At 64.8% G+C, this 25,765-nt stretch overlaps 2 protein-coding genes across 4 annotated transcripts in view; one reads left to right on the plus strand and one right to left on the minus strand.

The window, feature by feature from the left end:
- CORO7 (coronin 7) overlaps positions 1–25,765 on the minus strand; it is a 36,308-nt gene that overhangs the window by 6,186 nt on the left and 4,357 nt on the right. For 2 of the 3 annotated variants that reach the window (XM_048320484.1, XM_048320485.1), the window contains exons 4-9: positions 24,363–24,433; positions 23,833–24,016; positions 22,743–22,819; positions 21,500–21,550; positions 13,747–13,833; positions 13,427–13,509 (exon numbers count right to left, since the gene is read on the minus strand). In XM_048320484.1, the coding sequence (XP_048176441.1) occupies positions 13,427–13,509; positions 13,747–13,833; positions 21,500–21,550; positions 22,743–22,819; positions 23,833–24,016; positions 24,363–24,433 (553 nt within the window). Of the gene's footprint in view, positions 1–13,426; positions 13,510–13,746; positions 13,834–14,292; positions 14,610–21,499; positions 21,551–22,742; positions 22,820–23,832; positions 24,017–24,362; positions 24,434–25,765 lie in introns of those variants that run through there. The other variant, XM_048320486.1, reaches the window with a different exon arrangement.
- On the plus strand, positions 254–7,485 carry VASN (vasorin). Its single transcript, XM_048320487.1, has 2 exons — positions 254–352; positions 4,824–7,485. The coding sequence occupies exon 2, from the start codon at positions 4,834–4,836 to the stop codon at positions 6,841–6,843; it is 2,010 nt and encodes a 669-aa protein (XP_048176444.1). The 5' UTR covers positions 254–352; positions 4,824–4,833; the 3' UTR covers positions 6,844–7,485.

Raw genomic sequence — 25,765 nt, forward strand, 5'->3', positions numbered from 1 at the left:
GGGTACTTGTGGCTCCGAGGTCCCGACATTCCGTGTAGCTCCAGGGTGCCGGAGGTGCTGGATGTCCCCGCGGTCCCCGTGGCTCGGGGGGTCCCGGGGGTCCCCGCGGTGCCGCCCCCGGTGGGCCCCAGGTGCGCGGGGGCGGAGCCTCGGTGGCGGCCGTGCCCCGCCCCGCCCCTTCCGAGCTCTCAGCCAATGGGCGCCCGGCGGGAGGGCAGGCCCCGCCCCCGCGGTTTAAATGCCGCCCCCCCGCGCCCGGCACCGCCAGAGAGGGGAGCGTCCGCCCGGCTGCCGCTTCCCTCCCGCCATGGACTGACCGCCTGCCCCGCACGGCCCCGCACCGCCCGCCACGGTGAGTGCCGCGGCCGCCACACCGCCCGACCCTCCACACGGCCAGCGGAGCTCGCGGGGGGGAGGCGGCTCAGGGACGGGAGGGGGGGCTCTGGCGGGCATCCGCGGGTTCAGGGGGAGGTGGGGCCCGGGGGGCTCTGGTGAGCCTAGGCCGGGCCGTAGGACACCCGGTGTGGCCTGGGCACGCAGGGTGACGGGGTGTCACCGGGGCCTCGGCTGAGGGTCGGCGTGCCCTGATCCCTGCGAGGCCTTAGCTGGACCAGGGGCACCCAGCTGGCCCCTGCCTCGGCTGATGGCAGGGCCTCGGCTGGGCTGGGGGGATGGCACTGCGGTGGGCTGCCACAAGGGTTCACAGAGGGCTCTCACTTCCCTGTCCCTGCCTATGCCTGTTTTGCCATGGGATGCACTGGAGTCTGGCCCAGGGATCTCGGCCTGGTGCTGCATCCATCACGGGCAAGGGGAGGGATGTGTTTGGGGCTAAGACGGAGCATGACTCCATCCGGCATGGCCGGGTGGCAGTGAAGCACTCTGCCAGCAGAAGGGCTCCAGGACCCACACGGGACCAGCATGGTCTTGGGCCCATCCCACGCTTGCTCTGTCCCGGCAGACGTGGCGGCAGGGCTCCCCTGCTGGGGTCAGGCAGAGGTGGGAGCTGCTGGCAGCAGTGTCCACCACCACCCTCCTCAGTGGAGGGCTTGGCTGGGGTGGGGTTTGGCTGCCCTCGTTCTACTTGTCCTCAGGGGCTGGTGTCCTGGGTCACTGACCCGCTATGGGGCCAGGCGGGTCCCCAGGCGGTGCCGACAGGGGTTTCCCTCAGCTGGTGCAGAGGGACGGGTGCCAGCAGGGCCACTGGCCAGCCTGGCCGCCGGGCGGCAGGGATACCCCACCACTTCTGCCGCCAGCTCCCTGCGTGCTTCATTGTCACCTGGCGCGTGTTGGGAGGGGGCTGGCGCCTGTCACCCTCTTTGGGTGTAACTTTGGGCTACTGTGGGGTAAATGTCCCTTTCCACGCCTGGCTCCCTCCCAGGATGGCAACTGCCACGGGAGCCAACACATCCCAGCAGAGATGCTCCAGTTCCGAGACTCCTCTTCCCAACCAAAGCCCCCCAGTAATGTCCCCCCACGCACCTACTCTTGCCAGTGTGCCCCACGCCGACAGGTCTCATCCTGCTGAAACTGGGGCGGCCAGACTGCCCTGACCCAGCTGTGCCGCTGCCCACACGGCGCTGGGCAGTGCCGCCATCAGGGATGACACTAATTACTGTTTTCCCCCGCACCACGCCAAGGCCGGCCGGCCTCGCCGGGTGGCCCTGACGCAAGCGCTGCCTGCCCGGCTGGCTCTGCCGGCGGGACGCGGCACGAGGAAGCGCTCGGGGACAGCCGCGGCCGCCCCAGTCACTCCGGAGGAATCTGCCCGTGCCGCCCGGGCCACGCGTGGCACCATCGCCGGCCTCCTCCCACCCTCCGCCGGCGTTCCGGCTCCTCCCGAGGCGGTTTGGCTGCCGGCGAAGCGGCTCTGCTGGTTTTTCTCCTTGGCGGCACCTGAGATGGGGAGCGCGGCCGGGTCAAAGGGGCAGGAGCGGGATGGAGGAGCTGGCGAGTGCTCCGGGGAATGCAATAACCAGGCCTGCATTCCTGCGGGGCTGCTGCGGAAACTTTAATTAAATAGGGAGGGGAGCGGGAGGAGGTGGGAGCTGCGGCGGCGCAGGGTGGGTTGAAGGGGAGGAGGATTAAGGGCTTAATTCTGCATCCCCCCGGCTGGCTCGCGGGAGGGGGGGCACGTGCTGACATCGGCTTGTTTTGAGGGGTGTAAGGGAGGGGAGCAGCATCTGCATTCCGCCTGGCAGGGGCACTGTGTTCCTCCCTGTCACTGCCCCCGTCCTTCCTGCTCTGTTGCCACCGGCCAAGGTGGCAGCCCACGGGCCAGCAACAACGCTGGCTTTGTTTGTCCGCACTTGCCGGTGCGGGAAGGAACATCCCGGCTGTGCCTGCTTCCCTGAGGTCCCCAAGCAGCAGGGAAAGTCAGGGACTCTCCAGCTCCTCCAGCCTGCCCTGCACAGGTGTCACCCTGCAGCGCGGGGACGGCATCGGCCTCGTCCTTGAAAACAGGAGGCGGGTGCAAAGCAGGGCATCCCCTGCCAAGTCCCAGCCCTGGGCAGGCTGCGGGGTGGCCCAGCCCGGGGGGCTGCAGGCAGGGAAGGGGGGTGACACGGTACTCCCACCCCAGCAGGCTGGCAGGGAAAGGCTGAGCCGGGACTGGGGGAATCTGAGCCCAGATCCTCCCCGCAGCCGGAAAATATGAATAATTCGGCAAATATCTGCGGTGCAGGCGTGAGGGAGCCCAGCCAAGGCAGCAGCAGGCCGCTGGCAGGGCGGCCCCAACACCTCCAGCAGAAACGGGGCCCCCTCTCCGCCCTTGGGGACCCTGCCAGGACCTGGGGAGGCTGTTCCCCTGCCCCCCGTTTCTGGGGGGTGTCCTGGGCTGAGTTAACTCCTCTCTGCCTTGAAACAGCATCGTGCCGGGGAGGCGGGGCGCGGGCGGGATGTTGGCGTGTGCCGGCGGAGCGGGCGATGCCGAGGGGCGGTGGCGGAGGCTGCGGGGCCGTGCCAGCCTGCCCGGCGCTCGTGGCCAGGCGCGGATGAGCGGCCGTGGCCGGGCTGGCCGAACCTGCCCGGAGCGGGGAGCCTGGCAGGCGGGGAGGAAATGCCAGCGTAATTAAAGGGACGAGAGAGACTTGGAGTCAGCAGCTGGTTGCAGCACGGGACACGTCAGCGAAACCCGACCCTGGCATTGCAAAACCAGCCCCGGCCCCGCCAGCATCCCGCAGGCCTGGCCCCGCTCCGGCGCTGCCCACCCGGGCGGGCTGGCATGGCCGTGGCACCGCTGGCATGCCAGCACCCTGCACCCAGAGCTCTCCCACCAGCCAGCACGCTCTGGTTGCTGGAGCCACCTCGAGGGGTGCTGGGTCTTCCCCCAGCTCCAAAAAGCACTTCCCAGGGTCTCCATGTTGTGTTTTTAACTCTGCTGGCAGCCTGACTGTGATGTGGGGTGCAGGGGGACCTGGGGGCGCTGGGGAGGGGATGCAGTGATGGTGACCCCTGGGTGACAGTGACCTCTTGGATGTGGCACAGCTCCTCCCCAGTGTCAGGGGCTGACGGCACAGGTCATGTCAGGGCAGGGCCGGTCAGGCCAAGTGACTCAGGCACTTGTGGTGACCCTGCCCAGCCGTGGGCTCGCCCCACCCTGAGGGGGGCCGCTCGGTAAGAGGCAAGGACGGAGCCGGCCGCAGTGTTAACCCTGTCCAACACCCCGGCAGGGGGACAAGAGGACACGGCACGGGTCCAGACCCTCCTGGCACAGGATGTGGTGTCCCTGCACTGCTGATGGGGCCGGGGCAGGCGGCACGTGCTGCTGTGTGACCTGCAGCCCCCCACACACGGCGGGGGCCCCTTGTGAGCCACAGGGGGGGCGTTTGCCTGGAGCTCCAACTCCAACAGCTCTGAGCAGGGAGGAGGTGGCAACAGATGAGGCTGGGGAAGGGTTTGCCTCTTCCCTGCCCAGGGACCCCTCCTCTGCCACCTCCCCCTGACCCTGAGATGGAGTGGCAGGAGACTGTGAGTCTCTGGCCCAGCCTAGTGTCATTAAAAGGGCTGAAAGATGGGGCTGAGAGAGGAGACCTGTGGGACACAGTGGCTGTGACATTGGCCAGGGCATCCATGGGGAGCTGGGGCTGGGGTGGTTACAGCCTTGCTTACAGCCAGAGCTTCCTCCCTCCATCCCTGCTGACCCAGTCCTCAAGGGACAGGGACACAGCCCACGGTCCTGTGTGGAGTCCCTGGAGTGCAACAGTGAGGGGAACAGCAAGGTGACCTGTGGGGACAGGGGCTGGCTGGGCGTATGAGCCCCTGGACCCTGTGAGGACACAAATAGCTCCTCCAGCCCCACACTCTGTGGCCTGGGTCACCTCAGGGTGCCCCTGTCCCCAAGAGGGATTGTTGCTGCTGGTGATCTGGGTAGGAGCAGCCCCCGAGGGTGCAGCTGTTGGGACGGCAGCACAAGCAAAGGGTTAAGCTGAGCTCTATGCAGGGGAGGCCGGCCAGGCTCCCACCCCTTCCCGGTGCTCTGATTCTCTGCATCCCCTGTGTTTGATTTGCACCCTGCTGAGCAGCTGGGGAGGTTGGGGCCCTTCTGAGTACTGGGAAAGGTCTTGGTGCCCCACCGAAGATGGCCCCAATACCAGTGGGACATGTCTCACGGTAGAGCCTGGGGTGCGCAAAGGTACCACATCCCCAAATCCTGGGGGTCTGGGGAGGGGGGAGCATGGAGGCGGGGTGGGCAGTCCTTGTGCTGCTTCACTCTCACCAGCCCTGGAGGCAGAGTGAGGTTCAGAGGTGCCCCACAGCCCTGCCAGCCCTGGATACCCCCCAGCAGGGCCCATCCCCTAACCCTGGCTGCACTTGTCTCTCTGCAGAGCTGACACCATGAACCAGCTGATCCTTTGCATGCTGCTTCTCTTGGCCCATGGGGAGCTGGCCGGGGCATGTCCTGCGGGCTGCCAGTGCCAAGACCCCAAGACCATCCTGTGTGCGGCCAGGCGGGGCCAGACGGTGCCCCGGGGGCTGCCCCCCAGCACCCTCTCCCTCTACGTCTTTGAGAACGGCATCACAGCGCTCAGCGAGGACAGCTTTGCAGGGCTGCCTGCCCTCCAGCTCCTGGACCTCTCGCAAAACAAGATCACCAGCATCCAGAGAAACATCTTCCAGCCCCTGACGGAGCTCGTCAACTTGGACCTGTCCTCCAACCAGCTGCAGGAGATCACCAATGAGACCTTCCATGGGCTGCGGCTGCTGGAACGGCTCTACCTGCAGAGGAACAGGATCCAGCACATCCATGCTGCTGCCTTCGACACGCTGGAGAATCTGCTGGAGCTAAAGCTGCAGAACAACCAGCTCAGGGCTGTGCCACCCCTTGACCTACCCAACCTCCTGCTGCTGGACATCAGCTGGAACAAGATCCCTGCCATTGCACCAGGGGCTTTCCATGCCGTCAACATCGAGTCCCTAAAGATCGCAGGGCTGGGCCTGACGAGCTTAAACGAGGAGCTCTTCCAGGTCCAAAACAACCTCCACGAGCTGGACGTCTCTGACAACCTGCTGGAGCGTGTCCCAGCGGTGCTGCGGCGGCTGGGCAGCCTCACCAGGCTCAGCCTGGCCGGCAATGCCCGCATCTCCCAGCTGCCGGCCGAGGACTTCCAGAGCCTCCACAACCTCCAGGAGCTGGACATCAGCAACCTCAACATCAACACCATCCCTCGGGATTTCTCCAGCTTCTTCTCCAGGCTGCGGGCCATGACAGCTGCCGGCAACCCCTTCAACTGCATCTGCCAGATGAGCTGGCTGGTGCAGTGGGTGAACGCCAGCGGCGTGGTCCTGCGGCGCCCTGAGGAGACACGCTGCCACTTCCCCCCAAAAAACTCTGGCAAGCTCCTCCACCACCTGCAATACACTGACTTCGGCTGCCCCACCACCACCCCCACGCCCACCACGCCCCGCACCACCACGCTGCCACCACCTACACCGCTGCCCAGCACCCACCGCCCACCGCCGCCCCCCAGCACCGCCGCACCCACCCTGAGGGCCAGGGACCCCCAGGGCAGCTCCACCTTGGTGCCCTTCAGCGGCGCCCCGGCCCCCACCAGCCCCCCGGCGCCCATCTGCCCCCCCCGCACGTGTCTGAATGGCGGCACCTGCCACCTGAGTGCCCAGAACCTCCTGGAGTGCCTGTGCCCCGTGGGCTTTGCCGGTGTGTACTGTGAGGTGGAGGCGAGGGGAACGACACCAGCCCCGGGCACACCAGCCCTGCCGCCCAGCCGGCGGGTCAGCATCGCCCAGGTGGGCAGCACCTCCCTCAAAGTGGACCTGCACAACTATGTCCAGTCCAAGGCACAGCTGAAGGGCATCCGCCTGAGCTACCGGAACCTGTCGGGGCCAGACAAGCGGCCGGTGATGCTGCGCTTGCCGGCCTCGCTCTCCGAGTACACGGTGCGGGCGCTGAAACCCAACTGCACCTACCGCGTCTGCATCGGGGCGCTGGGGGAGGTCCCCAAGGAGGAGCACTGTGCCGAAGCACAGACCCTGCCCCTCAGCCTGCAGCAGCACTCCCCCGTCACCCAGAGCCAGGACCCCAACCTCGCCCTGATCCTCGTCCCTGCGCTGGCTGCCGCGCTGCTGCTGGTGGTGGTGGTCACCGCCGCCATGTACTACCGCCGGCACCGCCGGGCCAAGGCACACGCTGGCGCTGGGGTAGACACTGGCCCGCTGGAGCTGGAAGGGGTGAAAGCCTGCCTGGAAAACGGGGATTTGAGCAGCCACAGCTGCAAGGTGCCGGAGGCAGCGATGCTTTCTGGTGGCTCTGAGTGCGAGGTGCCGCTCATGCAGTCACACTACCCCAGCAACAACAACACCCCGGGGCTCAAACCCTCCTACTTCTGAACTCACAGGGCTGCCAGAGCCTTGGACACAGGAGGGCCAAGCTCCAGTGGCAGCACCTGGCCATGTCCCTCTGGGATACGGATTGCCAAGGAGCTGACTGAATTGAGGAAGAAAACCCCCCAATCCCAAAACGTGCAATTTCTGAGAGGCTGCCATGCTTCAGGAGGAGACACGAATTTTACTGCTCTGTGCCTTGATTTCTGTGACTCTACCTAGAACGTGGGTAGCAGAAGAGAAGCGGGGGGGTTAATTTGGGAGTCGAGGGACTTTTTTTAGCTCCTGCTGAAGAGAAAGCTGCTGTGACTTGGCTGAGGGACGCCCACGTGCTGGTAACAAGGGTCCTTTAGCAGAGCATGGCCCATGACTCGACTCCCTGAAAGCTGATGTCAGCAATACGGCCCGGCCGAGGTGCTGGGACCCTCGGGACCCCCCGGGCCAAAGGAAGTGCTGAGCAGGCAAACTGGGAATTGAAGCTTTAAGAACTCAGAGAGAATATTTATACACTATTATTTCCCATTTCTTCTGGGAAAACTTTTTTTTTAGTACATGTTTGTGTACATCTCTTTTGTAAGGCAGATCAGAAGGGTGTCTTTTTGTAAAAAAAAAACCCCAAAATAATTAAAATAACAACAACGAAAAGCTCTGTGCAGCCCTGAGCACCTTCACAGGCAGGGGTGTGGGCAGCGCGGCGTGTCCCCTGCAGAGGAGCGGGAAGGTCAGCCGTGTCCTCCCGTTGTTGTTGGCGAACGCCAGCATGAGTCAGGGCAAGGGAGGGGGGAGTTTTCCCGACTCTGGGCGTTTCTTACCCCCAGGGCGCTGCCCCCCACCTCAGGCGCTGGGGAGGTGTTCCCAAAACAGAGGCCACGGGGTTCAAATCAGCCCCTGCCCTGCAGCATCATCCAGCCTTACTTCATCCCTCCCCGCCTGCCAGATGGCTCCGGGGCCAGCTGCGGGACAAACAGCCCAGCCCAACCTCCTGACGTCACCCGCGGCGGCACCGGGACCCCCAAATCGCCCGTGACAAGTGTCAGCCTGCGTGGCCCCCCCAGGCCGGGGGCCGCAGCCAGAACCCCCGCTGCCCGGCCCCAGGAACAGCCGGTTTTGTGCGCTGGCCCTGGCGGGGTGTGGGCTGGGAGCCGACGCTCGGCAGGTTCCCGCTGCCAAGTGGTTTCTGCTCCAACCCTCTGGTTTTAATCGTTTTCCAATCCTTTATCTTTCGGGCTGGAATTTTCCAGGTTGGGGCCCTGCCCGCCGAGGTATGTTTGATTTGGAGAGAACGAGCACAGCGCGGGGCTGAAACCGAGGGTCACCGCCGTGCCGCTCTGGGCCGGCCGCTCCGCCGCAGGCCACGGCCCTGACCCCGCCGGCCCCTCGGTGCCGCTCGCCCGGGGCAGGGAGCGGCTCTGGATGCAATTAGTGGCGCGGAGCGTCGGCGGGGCCGTCTGGCGCAGCCCCCCGGCTCCCAGGTGGGCTTCCGGCAGGGCTGGCTCCCATTAGGGCCGGCGCAGCGGCAGGAGGGGCCCCTCGCCGGCGCGGGCGGCTCGCTGCGATGGCCACGCTCGCCCGCTCAAAGGGCCCATTGTGGTCCTCTCCCCACAGATTTTTCAAATTAACATCCCAAATTCCTCCCAAAATTGCTGCTGTGTAAATATTTTCACTGCGAGCTTTGTATATTTTCCAGCCTCGCGAGGAGGAGAGAAGAAAAGTCCCTGGCGGAGCCGTGGCCTCGCGCCGGGTGCCCCTGGCCGGCCGCCGCCACAGCCCCCGAGCCCAGGCCGGCCCCTGGGGTGTCCCTGCGTCGGCACCGGCGTCAGGAGCCCTCCAGCCCCTCCTGGCCCCTCACTTCCCCCCCACTTCCCCCCTCCTTTCCCTCCGTGATGTGCCCTTCTCCTAACGAAGCTGATTTCCCCACTTGTACTTAGCTGGAGGTTTGCAGGGGACCCCCCACATGCCAGGTGTGTGCTGGGGACCCCCTTGGCACCTCAGCTGATTCCATTGCTCTGGAGGGGCTTCCAGCAGCTCCAGAGTGATGGAGCTACAGTGGAGATTCCAGGAGGGCAAAAGCAGAGTTAGGGCGCAGCTTTGGCAGGTGCAGCACCCCTTGGACACCCCGAGCCAAGGATTTTGGGGTGCCGACTGCACAAGGGGGGCAGCAGGGCTCGGCCTTGGCACGGAGGTGATGGAAACACTGCAGCCAGGGCAGGGCTTGGCCCCCACCCACACCCACATCTGCACCCGGGCAGCCCTGCGGGAGAGCAGCAGTGCCCAAAATGGCACTGTCCAGCCCCTGTGGCTTCCTGATTCCCAGCACAAAATTCCCCTGGCCACTGCCAGCCCCGTTGCACGCCAAGAGTGGCTCCGAGCGGCACATTGTGCGGCACTGCTAATTCCTGCGAGCTGAATCAGCGCCGGGAAGGATTGCAAAACCCCCTGAAATGGACCCAAAAAAAAGATCCAGTGGGGCCGGTAAGCAAGAGCCCCGGCCAGAGCCACTGGCAGGATGGGGGCTCGGCGGGGAGCCACAACGGGAGGAGCCACTGGCTTCACTGGGGCAAATCCTGCCTGCACCCTGACGTGGCAAGGCTGGAGGGCTCTGGTTTCCCAAAAAATCACTCCCAGTCGCAGGCATGGCCCCACAGAAACCAAAGCCAGGTCCCGTGGGTCCCCCAGGTCCCCATGTCTGGAGCAGAGCCCCAGAGGGGTCATGTCTCAGTGTGAGGGGTCCAGATGCCCACTTTCTAGGGGGAGGACAGGTGTGTGTCCATCACACAGCCCCCAGTGCTGCCAGGAAGAGCTTTGGAGCTCATCAGCTTCCTGGAAAGCTGGGGAGGCCAGGGAGCACCGTCTGGCCACCGAGGCTGTGGCTCATCTGGGAGTGATTTCAGTGCTGCCATCCCGCCCCAGCGCTGGGCTATTTTTACCCAGTGGAATTACGGGACAGGCGACATGGGCTGGGTGGTTGCCCCGCCTTAACCCCTTCATGTGGCTGCCCAGTAGCCCCATGGGGATGGGTCCCACTGGGGTGACACCTGATGGGGTGGGGTGGCCTCTCCCCTTCCTTGTGTCTGAGGGTGGCAGCCAACACAGGGCAGGAAAAACCCCTTTCCACTGATGGCAAGCACATGTCAACCCAGGCACCTCTGGGATCTGCAGGGGGCTGGGACAGGGATGGGGACAGGAATGGACCTGTCCTGCTCAGGGTTCTTCCTCCTGGGGTGGGTTTTGTCAGAGAACCCCAAAACACCCACCATGATCCAAAAGGGCTGCTAAGCCCCAGAGGGTGCCAGGCAGGATGGGAGCAGGACCAGCCACTGAGGTCCCATTGCAGCTGGTGCCAGGGGAGAGGTGGCAGGGTGACAGTGGGAACATGTGCATTGGTGGGGTCGGGTGCCCTGGTGCACATGAGGGCTGGGGCTGGGAGATGCCAGGGCTGCGAGCCTGACCCCAGGAGCTGGTTCAGCCACAGGCTTTGGCTGGGGCAGGGGCAGGGGGTGGGTGTTAGGGACTGAGCACCCCTGGGCAGTGTCCCCAGGGAACCACCTGGGCTCCTCCATGTCCTGCTCCAGCGCTGGGGGAGCCAAACACCGCCAAATCCCTCCCCAAACATCCTGCTGTGCCAGCTCCTGGCTCCAGCACCTCCCGGCTCTGTCAGACTTTGCACTGTGAAAGGTGGCGGGGATCCAGCTGTCCCCATCCCTCAGCCCCACCACCACCCTGCCCCGCAGGGATATGCCCACTGTTGGAACACACCACGGGGACACGGCTCCCCGGGACCTCTGCTGACCCGGGCATCTCATCCCTACTGATCCAGCCATAGCCCCGAGCCAGCCGCGGCACCCCCAGCCTCCCTGGGGACATTTCCAGGACATCGAAAGATGCGGTGACACAAGGAAGCCGCTGTTCTCCTGTCACCATGGTGGTGACAGCACCGTCCCCGGGCAGTGCTGTGCCGGCCGCCGGGCGTGCAGCAGCGGGGTCTGGTCGGTGACCCCAAGTCGGAGCCGGTAACCCAACCCCGCTGGTGCTGGTTACAATTTAGGGCAACAATAACCTATTGAGGCCCCTTCCTGGCTCCTGCCCTGCTGCTCCTTGATCTAATTAAAGGGGGCCGGGGGGGACAAAACCCGAGCCGAAGGAACAGCAGGTACCCAGGGGTGGCACATTGAGAACCAGGATGCAGAGAGGGGCCATGGCCACCAGCACCTCCCACCTCCTGTTCCCTCAGGGTCTGGGCATTGGTGAGGTCAGCTCTTAAGCACGGCCCTGGCACGCTCGGGGTGCTTTGAAAATGATGTTTGTGTGGTTGGAAATATCTCCCCTGCTCAGGATTTGGGAAGGAGAACCCCCAAAAGGCACATGCTGATGTGGAGGTCCATGGAGCTGGTGCCTCCCACTCTGCCCTCTTCCAGGGATGCTGGATGGGGGCACAACCAGCCTGAAGGGTTTGGTGTGGCCGTGGGCATTGGGGTGAGCAAACTGGGGTGACCCCCGCCTTGGGGCACGCCATGGCCTTGCTTTGGGGTGTCACGGGGACGCGTGGTGCCGGCTCGGCGGGCGCAGTGGGGATGCGGTGGGGATGCGGACTCCCCTTCCTGCCGGCCTGGCGTCAGTAATGAATGGTATGAGCTTCCTGCCCGCCCACTGATTGCTTCCTCAAAGAGCTTCAACGAGCTGCTGCTGCTGCTGCTGCAGCTCCCCACGCCCCGCTCACGGCACGGCCGGCACCGCTGCACTGCCCAACACATCTCCGTGCCCCACACTGGGCACCCACGGCCACGCCGGACATCCACAGCCAGCCCCACTGCTGCTCCGCCATCCCCAGGGGGCCGAGTCCCTGTCCCCCAGTTCTAAGTCTGCCCCAAGCAGTGCTTCCAGGGTGATCTAGTGACCCCAAGACCATCCACCCCGTGCCCTTGCCGCGGCTCCACGGCTCCTGAGTGTCGCGGCCCTGCTCGGGATGGCTCTGCCGGAGGGAGAACACATCCCCCGCTCGGCACCTCCGCCGGGAGCCATCCCAAATCCCCCTCCGCCATTTGTCATCTCTGCCAGATTTACAGGCGGGAGTGGTTGGGGCTGGAAGCGCGGTGGCCCCGGCGTGGCTGCCTAAAAAAAGCACCTCCCCAGCACGAGGGGGGGGGGTCTCCGCTCGCCCCCCTCCGCCCCCAGCCTCTCTCGGCTGGCCCCGCCACGCAGCCGCGGGCCGGCAGGGCCCCGGCGTGACGCGCAGGCAGCGCCCGCCAGCCGCATTCCTGCGCCGATAAACCCGGCAGCCAAAATAACTGCAGCCTGTGCTGAGGGGGCCGAGCACAGCCGCGCCTGCATCCCATTTAGCCTGGGTGGCTCCCCCCTGCCCAGCGAGGATTCGGGGTAATTCCCACTGGATTCTCCGCCAAGAGCAATAATGGACCCCAGGGCATCCCCCTGCAGCACCCTGAGAGCGCTCGCTGGGCACTGATGACGGCCTTTGCTCATTGAGCTGGCAGAGCTGGTGAGCAGGAGAGCCGGGAGCTGGCAGGAGCATGAGGGATGCTCAGGCAGCCTCTCTGCCTGCTCCACCACACCAACACCAACACCAACACCACCCCACCGTGCCCAGGGCAGGTCCTCTCCCCTGCTGTCTGTGGCGGCTGCTGCCAGCACTGGCCTGGAGCTGACACCGGTGTGGGGGATGCTGGCAGGGCAGCCAAGAGGCTGTCACAGCTCACTCAGCCCCTTGCCAGAGGCCCTGTACTGGCTGCCGACCACCCAGCCTGCCCCAGCATCCCAGCCCATCACAGAGCCAGCCCTGCACTCAGTGAGGGTCCCAGCATCCCAGTGCTTTGCCAGCAGCCCTGGGAAGAGCTGGTGGCTTCCAGTGCATCCCAGCAAGTACTGTGCCCCAAACCCCAATCACCCCAGTGGGATGAAGGCACAGCCTCCTCCTCCTCCCATTTCCTTGCCCACACGGTGACGCCAGGCCAGCTCACTGGGCAGTGTGGGAGAGGCCAGGCCAGGTCTAACTGGAGCGCTCCCAGCCTTGGCAGTGCCCTGCAGACAGGAGACGGCTCCATCGTGCCGTGACAAGGGGCGCTGACCCCTTACGCCACCAAAGCTCCTTTTCCACTTCCCCAGGGGTGCCTGGTGAGCACTGGCCTGGCCATGGCTGGCTGGGCAGCCACCACGGCACCGCAGCACAAAGCACGGCGTGAGTGGGAGGCCAGGGCTGAGCTGCTCCAGTGCTCCAGCAGCTCCAAAGGAATTCACTCGCCTGCAGCATCTTGTGGTGCTGCCCCAGTGCACAAGGCCACCCAGCCAGCAGCCATCTCATACACTGTCCCCAGCAGTGCCACCACCCACCACGGCACCACAGAACACCTCTGTGCCCTCGCCAGCACTGCCTCTGCCCTCTCATCTCACTCAATGGTGATGTGGATGTGGCTGTGCTGTCCCCAGCTTTGTCCCCAGCTTTGTGGCTGAGTGCTGCTGGTTCCAAGAGGTCTCTGCCAGCTCCTGCTCCACCACCACACTCCTGATGGGTCCCTGAGCATGACCATGACATTTCCACTGTCCACCCTCCCACCTGATGCTGAGTCCCCATCCCTACCCAGGTGAGGTGTCCAGTGCCACAGTGAGCATCGCCCCACTGAGCCGTCGCGTGTCCCACAGCTTCACCTCTCGCTCCCGCATCTGCAGGGACACAGACATGGTGTCAGTGGGCACTGGGGTGCCCGCGTGGCTCCACGGTGCCACCGCCTTTCCCAGCCACCTTCCGCCATCCCAGCAAGGGCCAGGGCACCTGGCGAGGGGACCTCCTGCTTTCAGGGGGACAGGCCACCCAAAAAGCACTTGGGGTGCTTTGGCCCAGCAGCCACGGGGAGTAACATCCCAGTAGTGCCAGGGCCACCTTTCTGGCAAGGACCGTACCTGGCTGAACCCGACGGAGATGAGGCAATCACTGGAGCCCATCCAGAGCAGCCGGGAGTCCTTGTTGTTGTCGTGTCCCGGGACACTCTGCAAGGCACAGGAGACAGGGCTGTCAGTACTGCTGCCAGCCACGCTGGACACATTGAGGGGACGCTGGACACATTGAGGGGACGTGTGCTTCACCAGCCGTGGTTGTGAACTGCCCCGGGGCTGAGCACGTGGAGCCGAGTGCTGGCTCCCGGCTCTGCTGAGAGCTGCCCTGGGGACAGTGCAGTGGGGACAGCCCACAAGCAGCGACAGCCCTGCCTCCCCCACCCATGGCAGCGTGGTTGCCTTGTGGAGCAGCTGGCCCAGCTCCCAGTGAGGAGTGGAGGGTGGCAGCAGGTAACGTGAGTGTGACAGGGCACGAGATGGCTCCCGGGTCCCCAGGGCTCTCCCCACACCCGGTCACCTGGGGTGAGGGGGATAGAGTGCTGCGAGGAAGCTGCTCCATGCCACAGGCACAAGAGGAGGCTCTGCCATGGCGATGATGACAGAGGGACTTACTTCCCCGGCTGCATCCCCGGGCTCTTTATCCATGCTGAATCCTGGCTCCAGGAGCTGGGTGCCCCATGTGTGCCCAGATGCTACTGAAACACACGGCAAACTGAGCCTGGCCACGATCCCCAGACTGCTCCAATCCCCTGCACCCTGCTTCACCTCTCCCCTGGGCGCCCTGTGAGGCTGGAACCCCCAACCCACATCCTGATCCTGGTCCTGCTGAGGACGGGAGGGGAAGAGCTTCCACAGGGCTGTCAGCGGGTGTTTCCCGGCTCCCATGTGGTCCCCAGATGGGCCCTGCGGTTCCTGGTGCCCCAGTGGGAGCCGGCAGCCAGCCCTGGCCCACAGCACAGGCAGCGCTCACAGCCCCTCGCTCTCATTGAGGAGCTCCAAGAACTGGCTGCTAACGAGTTCAGAGCTGGCAGGGAAAGCGGAGGGCTCTGCCAGAGCCAAACCCGGCACGGCGCTTCCGGGACCTCTGCGCAGGGCAGGGGCACCAGGCTGGGGGCAGGAGGGGTGGGGTGGGCAGCGATGGTGCCCACGGAGGAGCCCATGAGCTGCGTCCCCCTTGGTGCGAGCACTGTGAGCACCGGCCACGACCGCACTGTGACCGCCAGTGAGGCTCTGCCACCGTGGCAGCCAGAGAGGGGGCACGGAGGTGCCGCATCTCCCTCCCCTCACTGGAGAAGCTCTGCTGGAGCAGCCTCCAGCCCCAGAGAGATGCCACTCTCTGGAGAGAGCCAGGGTGGGAGCAGGCGTGCGGTGCCAAGCTTGTCTTGCCCCGGCTCCACCACGCCAGCTGCCTTGCCAGCACAAACACGGCTCACTTGGAAGAGGCAGCGCTGGCCAAGCCAAGCCTGGCGCTCCCAGCCACAGGGCCAGGATGTGGGGCAGGAGGGGCCTGGCCCCCACGACCAGCACGCTGGCAGCAGACCCAGCACCCGGCAGGGAAAGGACCTGGACAAAGGAACGTGTCCCAGGATCGGTGCCAAGAGGGATGGAAACTCCAGGAGCTGGGGCCAGCCCGCGCGTCAGCCAGGAGAGCACTTCTGCACCTGAGCCGTGCGGCTGTGGCAGCCAGAGCTCAACATCTGCGGATCCCATAACCGGCGGCGCCGGCTCCGCGGCCCGGGGTCCCGCGGGTGTCCCGGACCCCCTGGCGGCGGTGGCAGCCCCGGGGCGGCGGCAGGGCTGGCCGAGGGCAGGGTGCTGCCGCGGCACTCCCAGCCCCCGGCGTGCCGGCTGCGGCGCAGGGCCATGTTTTCTGCATTAGTTCCATCCCGGCTGAGCTGTACGTATGGCAGCAAGTATGCGGGAGGCTGGGCTGCTCCGTGCTCAGCCTGTGCAAATGTTGCCAGAGGTGAGCGTGCGGACAGCAGCTCCCCTGGTGCGGAGGGTCTTGGCAGGGACGGGGCGGTATGGCCTGGCACTGAGGGTGGACATTGGTGTGGTTCAGCCGTAGGACACCCGTGGGGCTGCTGTGGACCCCTGGGGCTGGCAGAGCTGGGCAGAGACCCTGGCACCCTTCCCGGAGTGATGCTGGAACGCCCCGTGTCCCTGGAGCAGGGAACCAGCCACAACCCAAGGGACGGGCGTCCCTCCTGAGCCGCTTGTGCCCCCGGCAGACTGCAAGGAGTCCACCAGCTCTGGGCCAGCACGCGGGGATCCAAGGAAGCCTCCCAGCTCCCTGCCAGTGCCCAGGCAGCCCAGACTCCTCCCGCCCATTGCACGGGTCTAGCCCAGCCGGTTTTGGGCAGATCGGGCTGGGGGGAGCCTGTGCCCCCTCCTCGGAGCCAGATCGGCTGCATGGGGAGAGTTTCCAGCTCCGTTCCTCTCCCTGTCTCAACCCATCCCTCCTAGGCAGGCTGGGGTCCCCAGCCCTTCTCCCCGTGCAGCCCCGGGGGCTGCGGGGGCCCAGGGCCGGCGTGTCGGGCGCAGCTGTTGGCAGCGATGCGGCGGGGTCGGGGAGCTGGGAACAGCTGCCCGCAGGGAGCGGCCGCTTCGGCTCCGCGGCTGCCTGGGAGAGCCCCACACAAAGCCAAGGCTGCTCCGGCTCCCAGGCGATCCCTGTCTCCCCGGGAGCCGTCACCCTGAGCCGGATGCAGGGCAGGGAGAGCCGGAGGTGGGAGCCCAGGGCAGAGACTTGGGGCTGGACGAGCGGGAGGTGGCCGGGGGGGGGGGTCCAAGCTCTGCTCTTGGCAGAGCCCCCGGGGCTGGCAGGGCTGAGACAGCTCAGCCCTGCCTGTGGCTAACAGCCCATGAGCATGGCTAACAGCCCACGGACATTTGATCCCCGTGGGAAGCAACCCCAGCAGCGGGATCTGCGTGGGCACAGGAGGCACCAGTGCCAAGCTGAGCTATCCCTTTGCCAGGAGGTGCCAGGGCAGGAGGGGTCTCCCCTGGCCAGGGCACTGTGGGGGACTCTGGGGACAGACACCCACCCCGGGTCCATGCACGTGGGGAAGCCGTTGCTCATTCCACACCCCACGAGGCTGTGGGCAGCAAGAGGAACGGCTTCCCGGGAGCCGAGAGGGTTAACCACGCACCGAATCCTCCTCTCCGAACAAGAATGTGAGTGATCTCCTTCCCTTGCCAAATCCCAGTTACTCCAGAGGTAACCAGGAGAACAGAGCAGCCTCTCCCAGGCCAGCCCCACTCCTGGTCTCTGCCCAGAGCTCGAGGAGACCAGGAGCTGTCACCTGCCCCAGGGGAGTGCAGGGATCCCACAGAGCAGCAGGGTTGCTCCAGTAGCCATCACACTGCCAGCACTGGCCGTGCCCTCTGCCAGGTGTATGGCATGTGTGTCACAGTGGGCAGGGACCAGGACAAGTCCCCTGCTGCCCACGTCATCTCCCTGATCCCACTGGCCAGGGCAGCATTGCTGTGAGGCCCCCGTGCCCTGGGGAACTGGGCACCACCAGGCTCTGCCTCTCCCCCCACTGCCAGCACAGCCCCCCTGCTCCATCCAACCCCTCCTGCCCTTGGTGAGGCCATGGCCATGTCCCAGAGGATGCTGTGGGCCCAGCAAGGGCAGGAAGGTGGGTGGGCTCCCATTGGGCACAGATGCCTGGACACAAGGCTGGGATGGGAGCAGGACCTCCCTCGCTGGGTGGGAGAGGGGGACTCACTGGCCATGGGGGTGAGCAGGCTGCAGCACCCAGCACCCATCACACCCACCCCTCCTCTGCTGCCTCTCCTCTCTTCCTGCAGCCACCGGCCCCACAAGCCCTGCTATGATACTATCAAATCTCAAAACACCTTTGCCCTTGGGAGTAGGAGCCTGCCAGGAGTCCCAGGTCAGGCACAGGCTGGGGCTCCTGAAATACCATGAGGAGCCCCAGCCCCCAGTAATGGAGATGCCAACCCTGTGGGCCAGCGAGGCCATTCCCAGTGGGAGGGACGGGCACCCAGGCGAGGGCGAGCTGGTGCCACCGCACACCCGCACCCCTTGAGATGCCTCTGGCTCATTCCAAATCCTCCTCGACTTCCCCATGTCTGCCATACCAAGCGGCATTCCTGGGAAGGACGGCCGAGGGGGAAGCAGAGCAGAGGAAATATAAACAGTCCCGTGCAGCTACGCTGGGGAACAGAAGCATGAGAGCGCCGAGTGTGCGGTGCTATAAATAGGCTGCCCAGAGTCAGGCCAACTTTTTCATAGCTTCCCACGGTCTCCTTGGGAATGTGGGATGCTGTGGACCTTCCCCCAGCCCGGAGGAAGCCGCTGCCGAGGCTGGGAGTCAGGTACCCCCGGGGTGACCCCAGCGTGGGATACCGTGATGATGGGGTAGTGGGAGGAAGGCTCAAGTCTCTCTACGTCCTGATGCGCCTTCCCCTGATGATGACAAGTGGTCCCCAGCCAGCCCTAGGCTCACAGCTGGATCTGGGGCAGAGGTGACATGTCAGGGTCCACAGAGTTCTGGCTCTGGGCACAGCCAGATCACCCCAAACCTGGATCTCCACCCCACCACAGCATCACCCTCCCACCATGGCCACACTGCACCCAGGGACCCTCTCCATGGCGTATCTCCCACTGTGGCAGGGCTGATGCGGCCCATGGGATGGTGGCCATGGTTTGGGACAGGGGCTGGAGTCCCTCTTCCCCCCAGGACCTTGAGCAGGGCTGAGACAGCACTGGCTGTGCTTGGGCTGTGAACCTCGGCTGCTCCCCATCACTGAACTCTGCCCCCGGCACAGCCCAAGAGTTGGTGGGACAAACCCACAGCGGGGACAACCCCCCGGCGACACTGTCCCAGCTGTCCCCAGGCGCCCTCAGCCCAGGCCTCGCTCATTAGCACAGCTCATTACGACGTGAGCGGGGCGTGCGATGGCCCTCGCCCCTGGCCCTGCCCAAACGCCGGCGGAGGAAGTTTCTCGTGAGAACGGAGCCGGCTCCTCTCCATCCCCCACCGGCCGCTCCACACGGACGGTGCCTGTCCCGGGCTTGTCCCGGGAACCAGGTGCTGGCCAGATGCACACACAGCCCCTCGCACCAGCCTGTGTGGAGCAGGACGTGGCCCATGGGCTCTGTACCCAGGGGAAGGTGGCCGGGGCAGTGGGCAAGCAGGGATGCCACCTTAGTAGCCCACAGCATACCCGAATCACTGCCCTACACTGTGCTGGCGACCCACCTGAGGCATGAGCTGGGCATGGGGACCTTCCCGGTGCTCCAGCTCCCTGTTCAGCCCTGTGTCCCCTGTCCCAGCAAGGGCAGGGCCCGGGGGGACACAGGAGAGACCTTTGGTGGGGTTTGCACAGGGATTGCAGGAGGCTGAGGGAGGGAACAGCGACACTGAAGAGCAGAAGCTGAAGCCACAAGGGAGAGGACGTGACTCGCTTTCAGGGGGAGGGCCAAGGCAAGGAGGGTGACCACCACCCTGTGGGAGGGGAGGACAGGCGGCCGGGGTAGCGCGGCCTTGTGAGGGGATAAAGCAGAGCACAGGGCTCAGAGAATTCTTTGGAAGGACAGTGGTGCTTGGACCTGGACCCAGCCAGGCAGTGGCAGAGGGTGTGTGGGGTGGCACGGCGGGACCCAGGGAGCCCTGGCATCTCCACTGCCAGTTCAGGGCACAGAGAGCAGCAATAGGGCGTGAGCACAGCCCTGATGCTCACAAAGGGGCTGCAACAAAGGGATAGGGATCCAGCAGGATGAGGCCACTGCTCTCCCAAGGGAAATCATGGCCCTGGGTACATACCAGGCACACCATGGGGTCAGCCAGACCCCGGCCATGCTGCGTCACACACGTCTGCCCGCTGCTGGGATATGCTCAAAATAGCTGCCACGGGCGTAGCCGGGAAGAGGGGGTCAGGCCCTGGCGGGGACATGGCCACAGGGTGTGGGCAGCCTGCCAGTCACCCTCCTTGTCACCCACCCTCAGTCCCCAACCCCATGTGTGCCACATCCATGGTACCTGAGAGCAGCACCAGGTATTAGGAGGAGTGACCCCTCCTCCCTGAGCTTCTTATTTTAGCTCCCTCTCATTCTTTTCCCCTGCTCTAAAAAAAGGAATGTTTAATGAGGCAGGCTTGGCAAATTAAGAAGCCCAGCCGGAGGAGCAGCCCGGGGCCAGCTCTCGGCTCCACAGAGGGACCGGGGTGAGCCGGCAGCGGGACCCTGTGCTGGCTGCAAGGAAACCCAGCCCACGGTGCTGCGGGGGCCAGCGCAGCTGGAAAACGCATCCAGCAGCTCACCTCTGCAAAAAACCAGGCAACTTCAAAGCACAGAGCCTGTGAAGTTCTGGCACTGCACGGCGACCCCGGCATCACCCGGTGCTGTAACCGTGCTGGCCCAGGGGGAGAAGGAGCCTTTCCAACTAACCCAGCCCTCCAGCAATGGGGAAAAAAGAAAAGAACAAAACCCAGGAGCGTTTTTCCTCTTGGCTAAGCAAGCCCTGCACAAACTTCCAGAGGATTTATGGCATTTTAAAGTTTTCCCCTTCAGCAGAGCACTTCTCCAAGACTAAACATCTCCATCCATTGCGAGCCGGCCGGGGCAGGGCCGCGGCAGTGAAGGTGCATATTTCTCTTGGCAAACGTGAAGTGCCGGCCCCAGGCTGGATCAGACAGCAGTGGAGGGAAGTGAACTGCCTGCTTTGAACAGCCACCATCATTCACACGTTATTTTTAATAGCTCAGCGAGACAGAGTCCACCCTCCCCAGGAGACTTGGCTCGAGCCCATCGCACTCACAGCTCCGCCATCAGACAAGCCGACAGGTCTGGCAGGGGGAGAAGGGGGGCCAGGAGGGGAGGGGAGCACTGGGGCCGGTGGTGGATAAATTTTGGAGTAGAGAGTGGGATCTTCCAGCCATGCTGAGTGGCAACTGGAGCGGGACAGCATCATGGCGGCCGCTGGAGTGCTGGAAGCACTTTGCTCTGGCTCATCCACACGTGTCACCACTGGGTTTGTGTTTATTTTTTGTGCTGGGGTGTTTATAAGGCTTCCTGAAGGGTCAGGGCATCATTTGTACTGCAGGAAGCACCCAGGGGCCTTAGGGGAGCTCAGCACCTGGGTTATGTGCAGGAGCAGGTGGAAAGTCCTGGTGCAGCTCTGGAGCTCCGGCTCCCTTCTGTCAGTGCCTGGGGTCACCACTCTGCCCGAGCACTGGCACCAGAGGCCATTGGCTTCCCGAGCCCACAGGCAGCAGGAGACCCACCAGGAATGACAGAGTCCACTGCAGCCATCTCACCCTGCTCTCCACTGCACCCCTCCCTTCCCAAAGGCTTCCAGCCCCTTCTGCAGCCAGAGCCCCCAAACCACAGGAAACCTCTAATAAGAGGCTGTTTGAACTTGACGTCAAGGCTTAAAGTCTCTACTTATTTCCTAATCACTGTTATTTGCTGAGCTGTGCAGATCTGGCCGCCCAGCCCTCGCCCTCAGCGGGTCCTCATCCCCAAGAGCCTTTGGTTCAGCTCCCGCAGGGCAGGGCAGAGCCCAGGAGCCTGCAGAGCCCAGAGCCCTCACACCCACGGAGCTCGCCTGGCACGTGCTGCTGCTCTGGGAGTGCTCCCTGGCCTGGTGGGAGGGCAGGGGCCACTCCTGCCAAACCCCATCAGGGTTAAGAGGACAGCCCTGTTGCCCCTGCCCTCAGCCCCTGCCTCCACATTGCCTCTCCCAAGCCCAGCCAGGGCTGGGATGGTTTGGGGGACCAAAGCCCACGCCCCTGCAGGCAACGGGTCGGGCAGGGCTGCCTGCAGCACATCCAGAGAGGACAGTACCTGAGAGGCAGCTGGGCCGGCTCGGGGGTCAAAGATCCGCAGTTTCTTGTCCTGGTGAGATAAAAGAAAACAGAGGAGGGTTAAGGACCTCGGGGCCAGCGGGATGTCAGGATGCATTAGGCAGAAGGCTGGAGTGAGCAGCCCTCCCGTTCCGGCCCATCACTCTCCTGCCTGCAGTGCCTATCCCTACGGATGGATTGCACTGTGCCCTCCCACATCACGGGCAGGGGTGGACTTCCAGCATCCCCGGAGCCTCACCAGGACCCAACACCCTCAACACTGGTCCCAGAGAAGGAGGGAGCCTTCAAAGTAGAGCCAGGGCTGGAGCCTGACCCTCAGATGCCATCCTGACAGTGGTAGGGGAACGAGCCCTTTCCTGCCTGGCACCCCTCTACCAAATGGGGCATGGGACCCCCTCTGGCAAGGCTGGCAGGGCACAGAGGCAGCAAGGGGGTGCCCGGGTGCCAGCCCTGCTGCCAGGGTGCTGTTTGGGGAGCACGCATTCTGCCAGCCAGAGCCATACGGCACGGGGGCTGATCTGCACCTCAGCTGCCACGGCTTGGGCTTGTACGCCCTGAGCCCGCACGCTCGGCACGGGGCTCCAGCCACGAGCTGGGACTGCGACTCATCCAGCAGCCTGGCTCCGCTCGCCGGGCCGGGCTCCGGGCTCCCCCCGGGGCTCCCCCGCAGACCCTTCGCTCTCCCTCGGCACGGCACGGGCTGCGCTCCAGCCTGGGGCTGGCTGGGGCTGTGTGCTCAGACCGGCTTGCCGAGCCTCCGGGCACGGCCTGGGGAGCTCGTGGCTCGCACGCTGCCCTTGCACACGCCCCTTGCACGCTCATTTGCACGCTCGCCCCGCCCGCCGGGCGCGGCCCCGCGCGTTCCCGGCGCTCCCGCAGCGAGCGGCCGGCGCCATCTAGTGCTGCTCCCTGCCCGCCTCCCCACGGGCTCGCTGACCCCGCTCCTGCCCTTTTCCACCCCAAAACTTACCGTCCCTCCACGCTCCCCATGCCTGGAAGTGTTCCAGGCCAGGCTGGATGGAGTCTGAGCACCCCGGGCTAGGGGAAGGTGTCCCTGCACATGACAGGGGGGTGGATCGAGACGAGCTTTAAGAGCCCTTCCAACCCAAACCATTCTGGGAATCTGTGAAATGGGTGCTCCCCAGGATCAGGGTGCATCCAGCAGCTGGCAGACAGCCCATCCACGCCGTGCCACAGCAAGGTCACCCCTGGGCACTGCTCACCTTGCAGGAGGTGCCGAGGAGGTGGCCGTCTCGCTTCCAGGTCAGGCTCTGCAGCTGGTCCCCGTGGGAATCCAGGACTGTTGGGATAAAGCAGGGTCAGGGCCAAGATCAAGCAGGGTCCCTCCTGCAGACAGGGCAGGAGCCATCACTCTCCCCCCCAGAATATTTCCCAGGAGAAATGACCTGGCCTTTCCAAAGGGCTGGTGGCAGCCAGGACCCAGTGGGACACTGCTGTGTCCGTGCAGGGAGCATCCCTGCGCTGCTGGCAGCTGGAGACAAAGAGCAGGAGCCCTGGGAAAGCCACAGGCCTGTGCTGCCACTCACCTCCTCTCCCCCTCAGGGTGGCTGAGGTCTGGCAAGGCTGGTCAGCAACCACTCACATCCACCCACGCCCTGGGACATGCAGGGAGAGGGACCTGTCACCCAGGGGATCCCCAGCAGAGCTCCTATGGACACCTTGGGCAGTATCGGAGCATTTCACACCACTGCATCAGAGCGTAGGGGAACACAGGCACAAGGGGCTGTGGGGCCCTGCCCAAAAAGCCACCTGAGCTGCCTGTTTGGTGACACTGAGGTCAGACCCTGAGCCCAGGCACTGTGCAGGCACACGGGCAGGCACACGGGGCAGAGACACGGGGCAGAGACACGGGGCAGAGACACGGGGCAGAGACACGGGGCAGGCACACGGGGCAGGCACACGGGGCAGAGACACGGGGCAGAGACACGGGGCAGGCACACGGGGCAGGCACACGGGGCAGGCACACGGGGCAGAGACATGGGGCAGAGACACGGGGCAGAGACACGGGGCAGGCACACGGGGCAGGCACACGGGGCAGAGACATGGGGCAGAGACACGGGGCAGAGACACGGGGCAGAGACATGGGGCAGGCACACGGGGCAGGCACACGGGGCAGGCACACGGGGCAGGCACATGGGGCAGAGACACGGGGCAGAGACACGGGGCAGGCACACGGGGCAGAGACACGGGGCAGAGACACGGGGCAGGCACACGGGGCAGGCACACGGGGCAGGCACACGGGGCAGGCACACGGGGCAGAGACGTGTCATGGGCAGTCACAGCCCTGCCTACCTGTCAGGGGCTGCTGCTGCCCCAGGTCCCAGACTGTGACTCTCTTCCCTGCACCGCTGGCCAGGACAGCGTCCGCCGTGGGGTGGAACTGCAGCGCATCCACTGGGGCCCCCCTGGGCCCCAGGGTCAGCCCCACGCCACCAGGAATGTCCTGGCCACTCTGGGGCAGGCGCCACACCTTCACCTGCAGCCCCAGGAGAGGAGGGTGGTCAGTCCCCAGGCAGGTGAGCAGGAGCCAGCTGAGTGCTGGCAGTGCTCCACCCAGGCTCGCTGCTTTCCCAGGCTTTGGTCCCTGAGGACACCAGGTGATCCCTCAGTGCAGCTCAGTGGGATCAGGTCCCAGATGGGAGAAGGCTGATCCTTGACCATCTGCTCTGTCCCCCTGAGGATGTCCCACTCCGCTCTCCCCAAGCTGGCACTCTCCACCCCGTGCTCCTCTTGCTCCCATCACTCCAGCTCTGCAGTGAATCCCAGAGACACGTTGGGTGTCACGAGGTGTCCCCTTGGGACCCCTGTCACCGAGCACTCACCGTCTCATCAGCAGAGCCTGTGGCCAGCAGGAGCTGATCGAAGGGTGAGAAGTCAAAGTCTGTGACCACATCTGGAAGGAGAAGGGCAGAAGTTTGTCCCCACCTTCCCCTGCAGACAGTGTGGCTGCCTCTCTGCTTTTCCCAGCTGGGATTCCTTCCCTACACACACACAAGCAGCAGTGGGGGACAGATCCAGCCCCATCGAGGTGTTTTGGAGCAGCTCAGCTTTGCTGTGAGTGCCTGAGCCCCTCTACTCTGTCCCTCAGGGTCTTGCACCCCTTTGGCAGGGATGGGAACCCTGGAGGGGGCATCCCCCTGCCTGATCCATGGACCGACACCCCCAGAGGGCGCAGGGAGCAGCACGGACAGCACAAGGGTGTCTGTGCCATGTCCTGCTGGAGCCGTGCTGGTGACAAGGCTCCCTTTGTAACACCCCGGCCCGGCATGCCAGCGGCAGGGATGCTCCCGGCGGCAGGGCCCAGCGGGATGAAGGCTGGCACCAGCAGCAGCAGCAGCCCCTCGGATGCATTTGGCACGCTCAGGAAAGTAGGTCACTGTGTACTTTTCCGCTTCCAGGAGACAGGCCCGGGAGGCATGAAGAGCAGGCAGCTTGCTCGGCTGCATCCACCCGGGAGGAGAGAAAATCCATTCCCTGCCACGGAAGCGTTGCTCTGGCACAGCCGGCTTCAAAGGACTTGTGCTGATCCCATTAGGAAGCCGTGGATGTGGCGCTGCCTCCTGTGCACCCCTCTGGCACTCCCCAGGGAGCAGAAGAACTCACTGCCTGCATTTCCAAGCTGAGGAAGCTCCTGGTGCCAGGGGCTGAGGCGGCACAGGCTGGGCACTCTGCGCAGCCCTGCAGCCATGCCAGGGCACGCGCGCAGGAAGGCGGTGCTGGAACCAGCTCCCATCTTGCTGCTCTGGTGTAGTTTTTGCGAAATGGGTGGTCAGTGCCCCCCAGGCTGGTATTGCTGCTCCAACACCAGGAGAGGGGCACCCTGAGGTGGGCACCACCACTCCCTGTGTCTGGGCAGGGCGGAGCCGTGCTCCTCTGCCAGCAGCGATGCTGCCACTGCCTCTTCCCTGCCACACTCCCTCTGCCCACATCAGAGCTGCTGGTCCAGCCTGTTCCTCCCACTAGAGCCGGGTACAGCCGTGGTGATGCCAACTCCAGCCTGGCACTGGGTGTACTGGGAATTTCAGGGTGTGCTGTGAGTAATGTGGAAAGGCTGTGCTAGAAGGGTGTGAGGAAGAGCTACGTGTCCAGGCCTCACTGCACTCTGAGAGATGAAGGAACATGGATTGATTCCAGCCTGGCACAGCCCCTCCTGGTGTCACCCTGTCCATGGGTGATGGTCCCTGGCAGGTCCCCATGCCCCTTGCCTGGCAGACAGCCCACCACA

The sequence above is a fragment of the Corvus hawaiiensis genome, chromosome 16, assembly GCF_020740725.1.
Source record: "Corvus hawaiiensis isolate bCorHaw1 chromosome 16, bCorHaw1.pri.cur, whole genome shotgun sequence".
Classification (NCBI taxonomy): Eukaryota; Metazoa; Chordata; class Aves; order Passeriformes; family Corvidae; genus Corvus; species Corvus hawaiiensis.

Bases quoted from the DNA above. Each gene is read 5' to 3' on its own strand.
- VASN (XM_048320487.1), top strand. From the start codon at position 4,834: ATGAACCAGCTGATCCTTTGCATGCTGCTTCTCTTGGCCCATGGGGAG.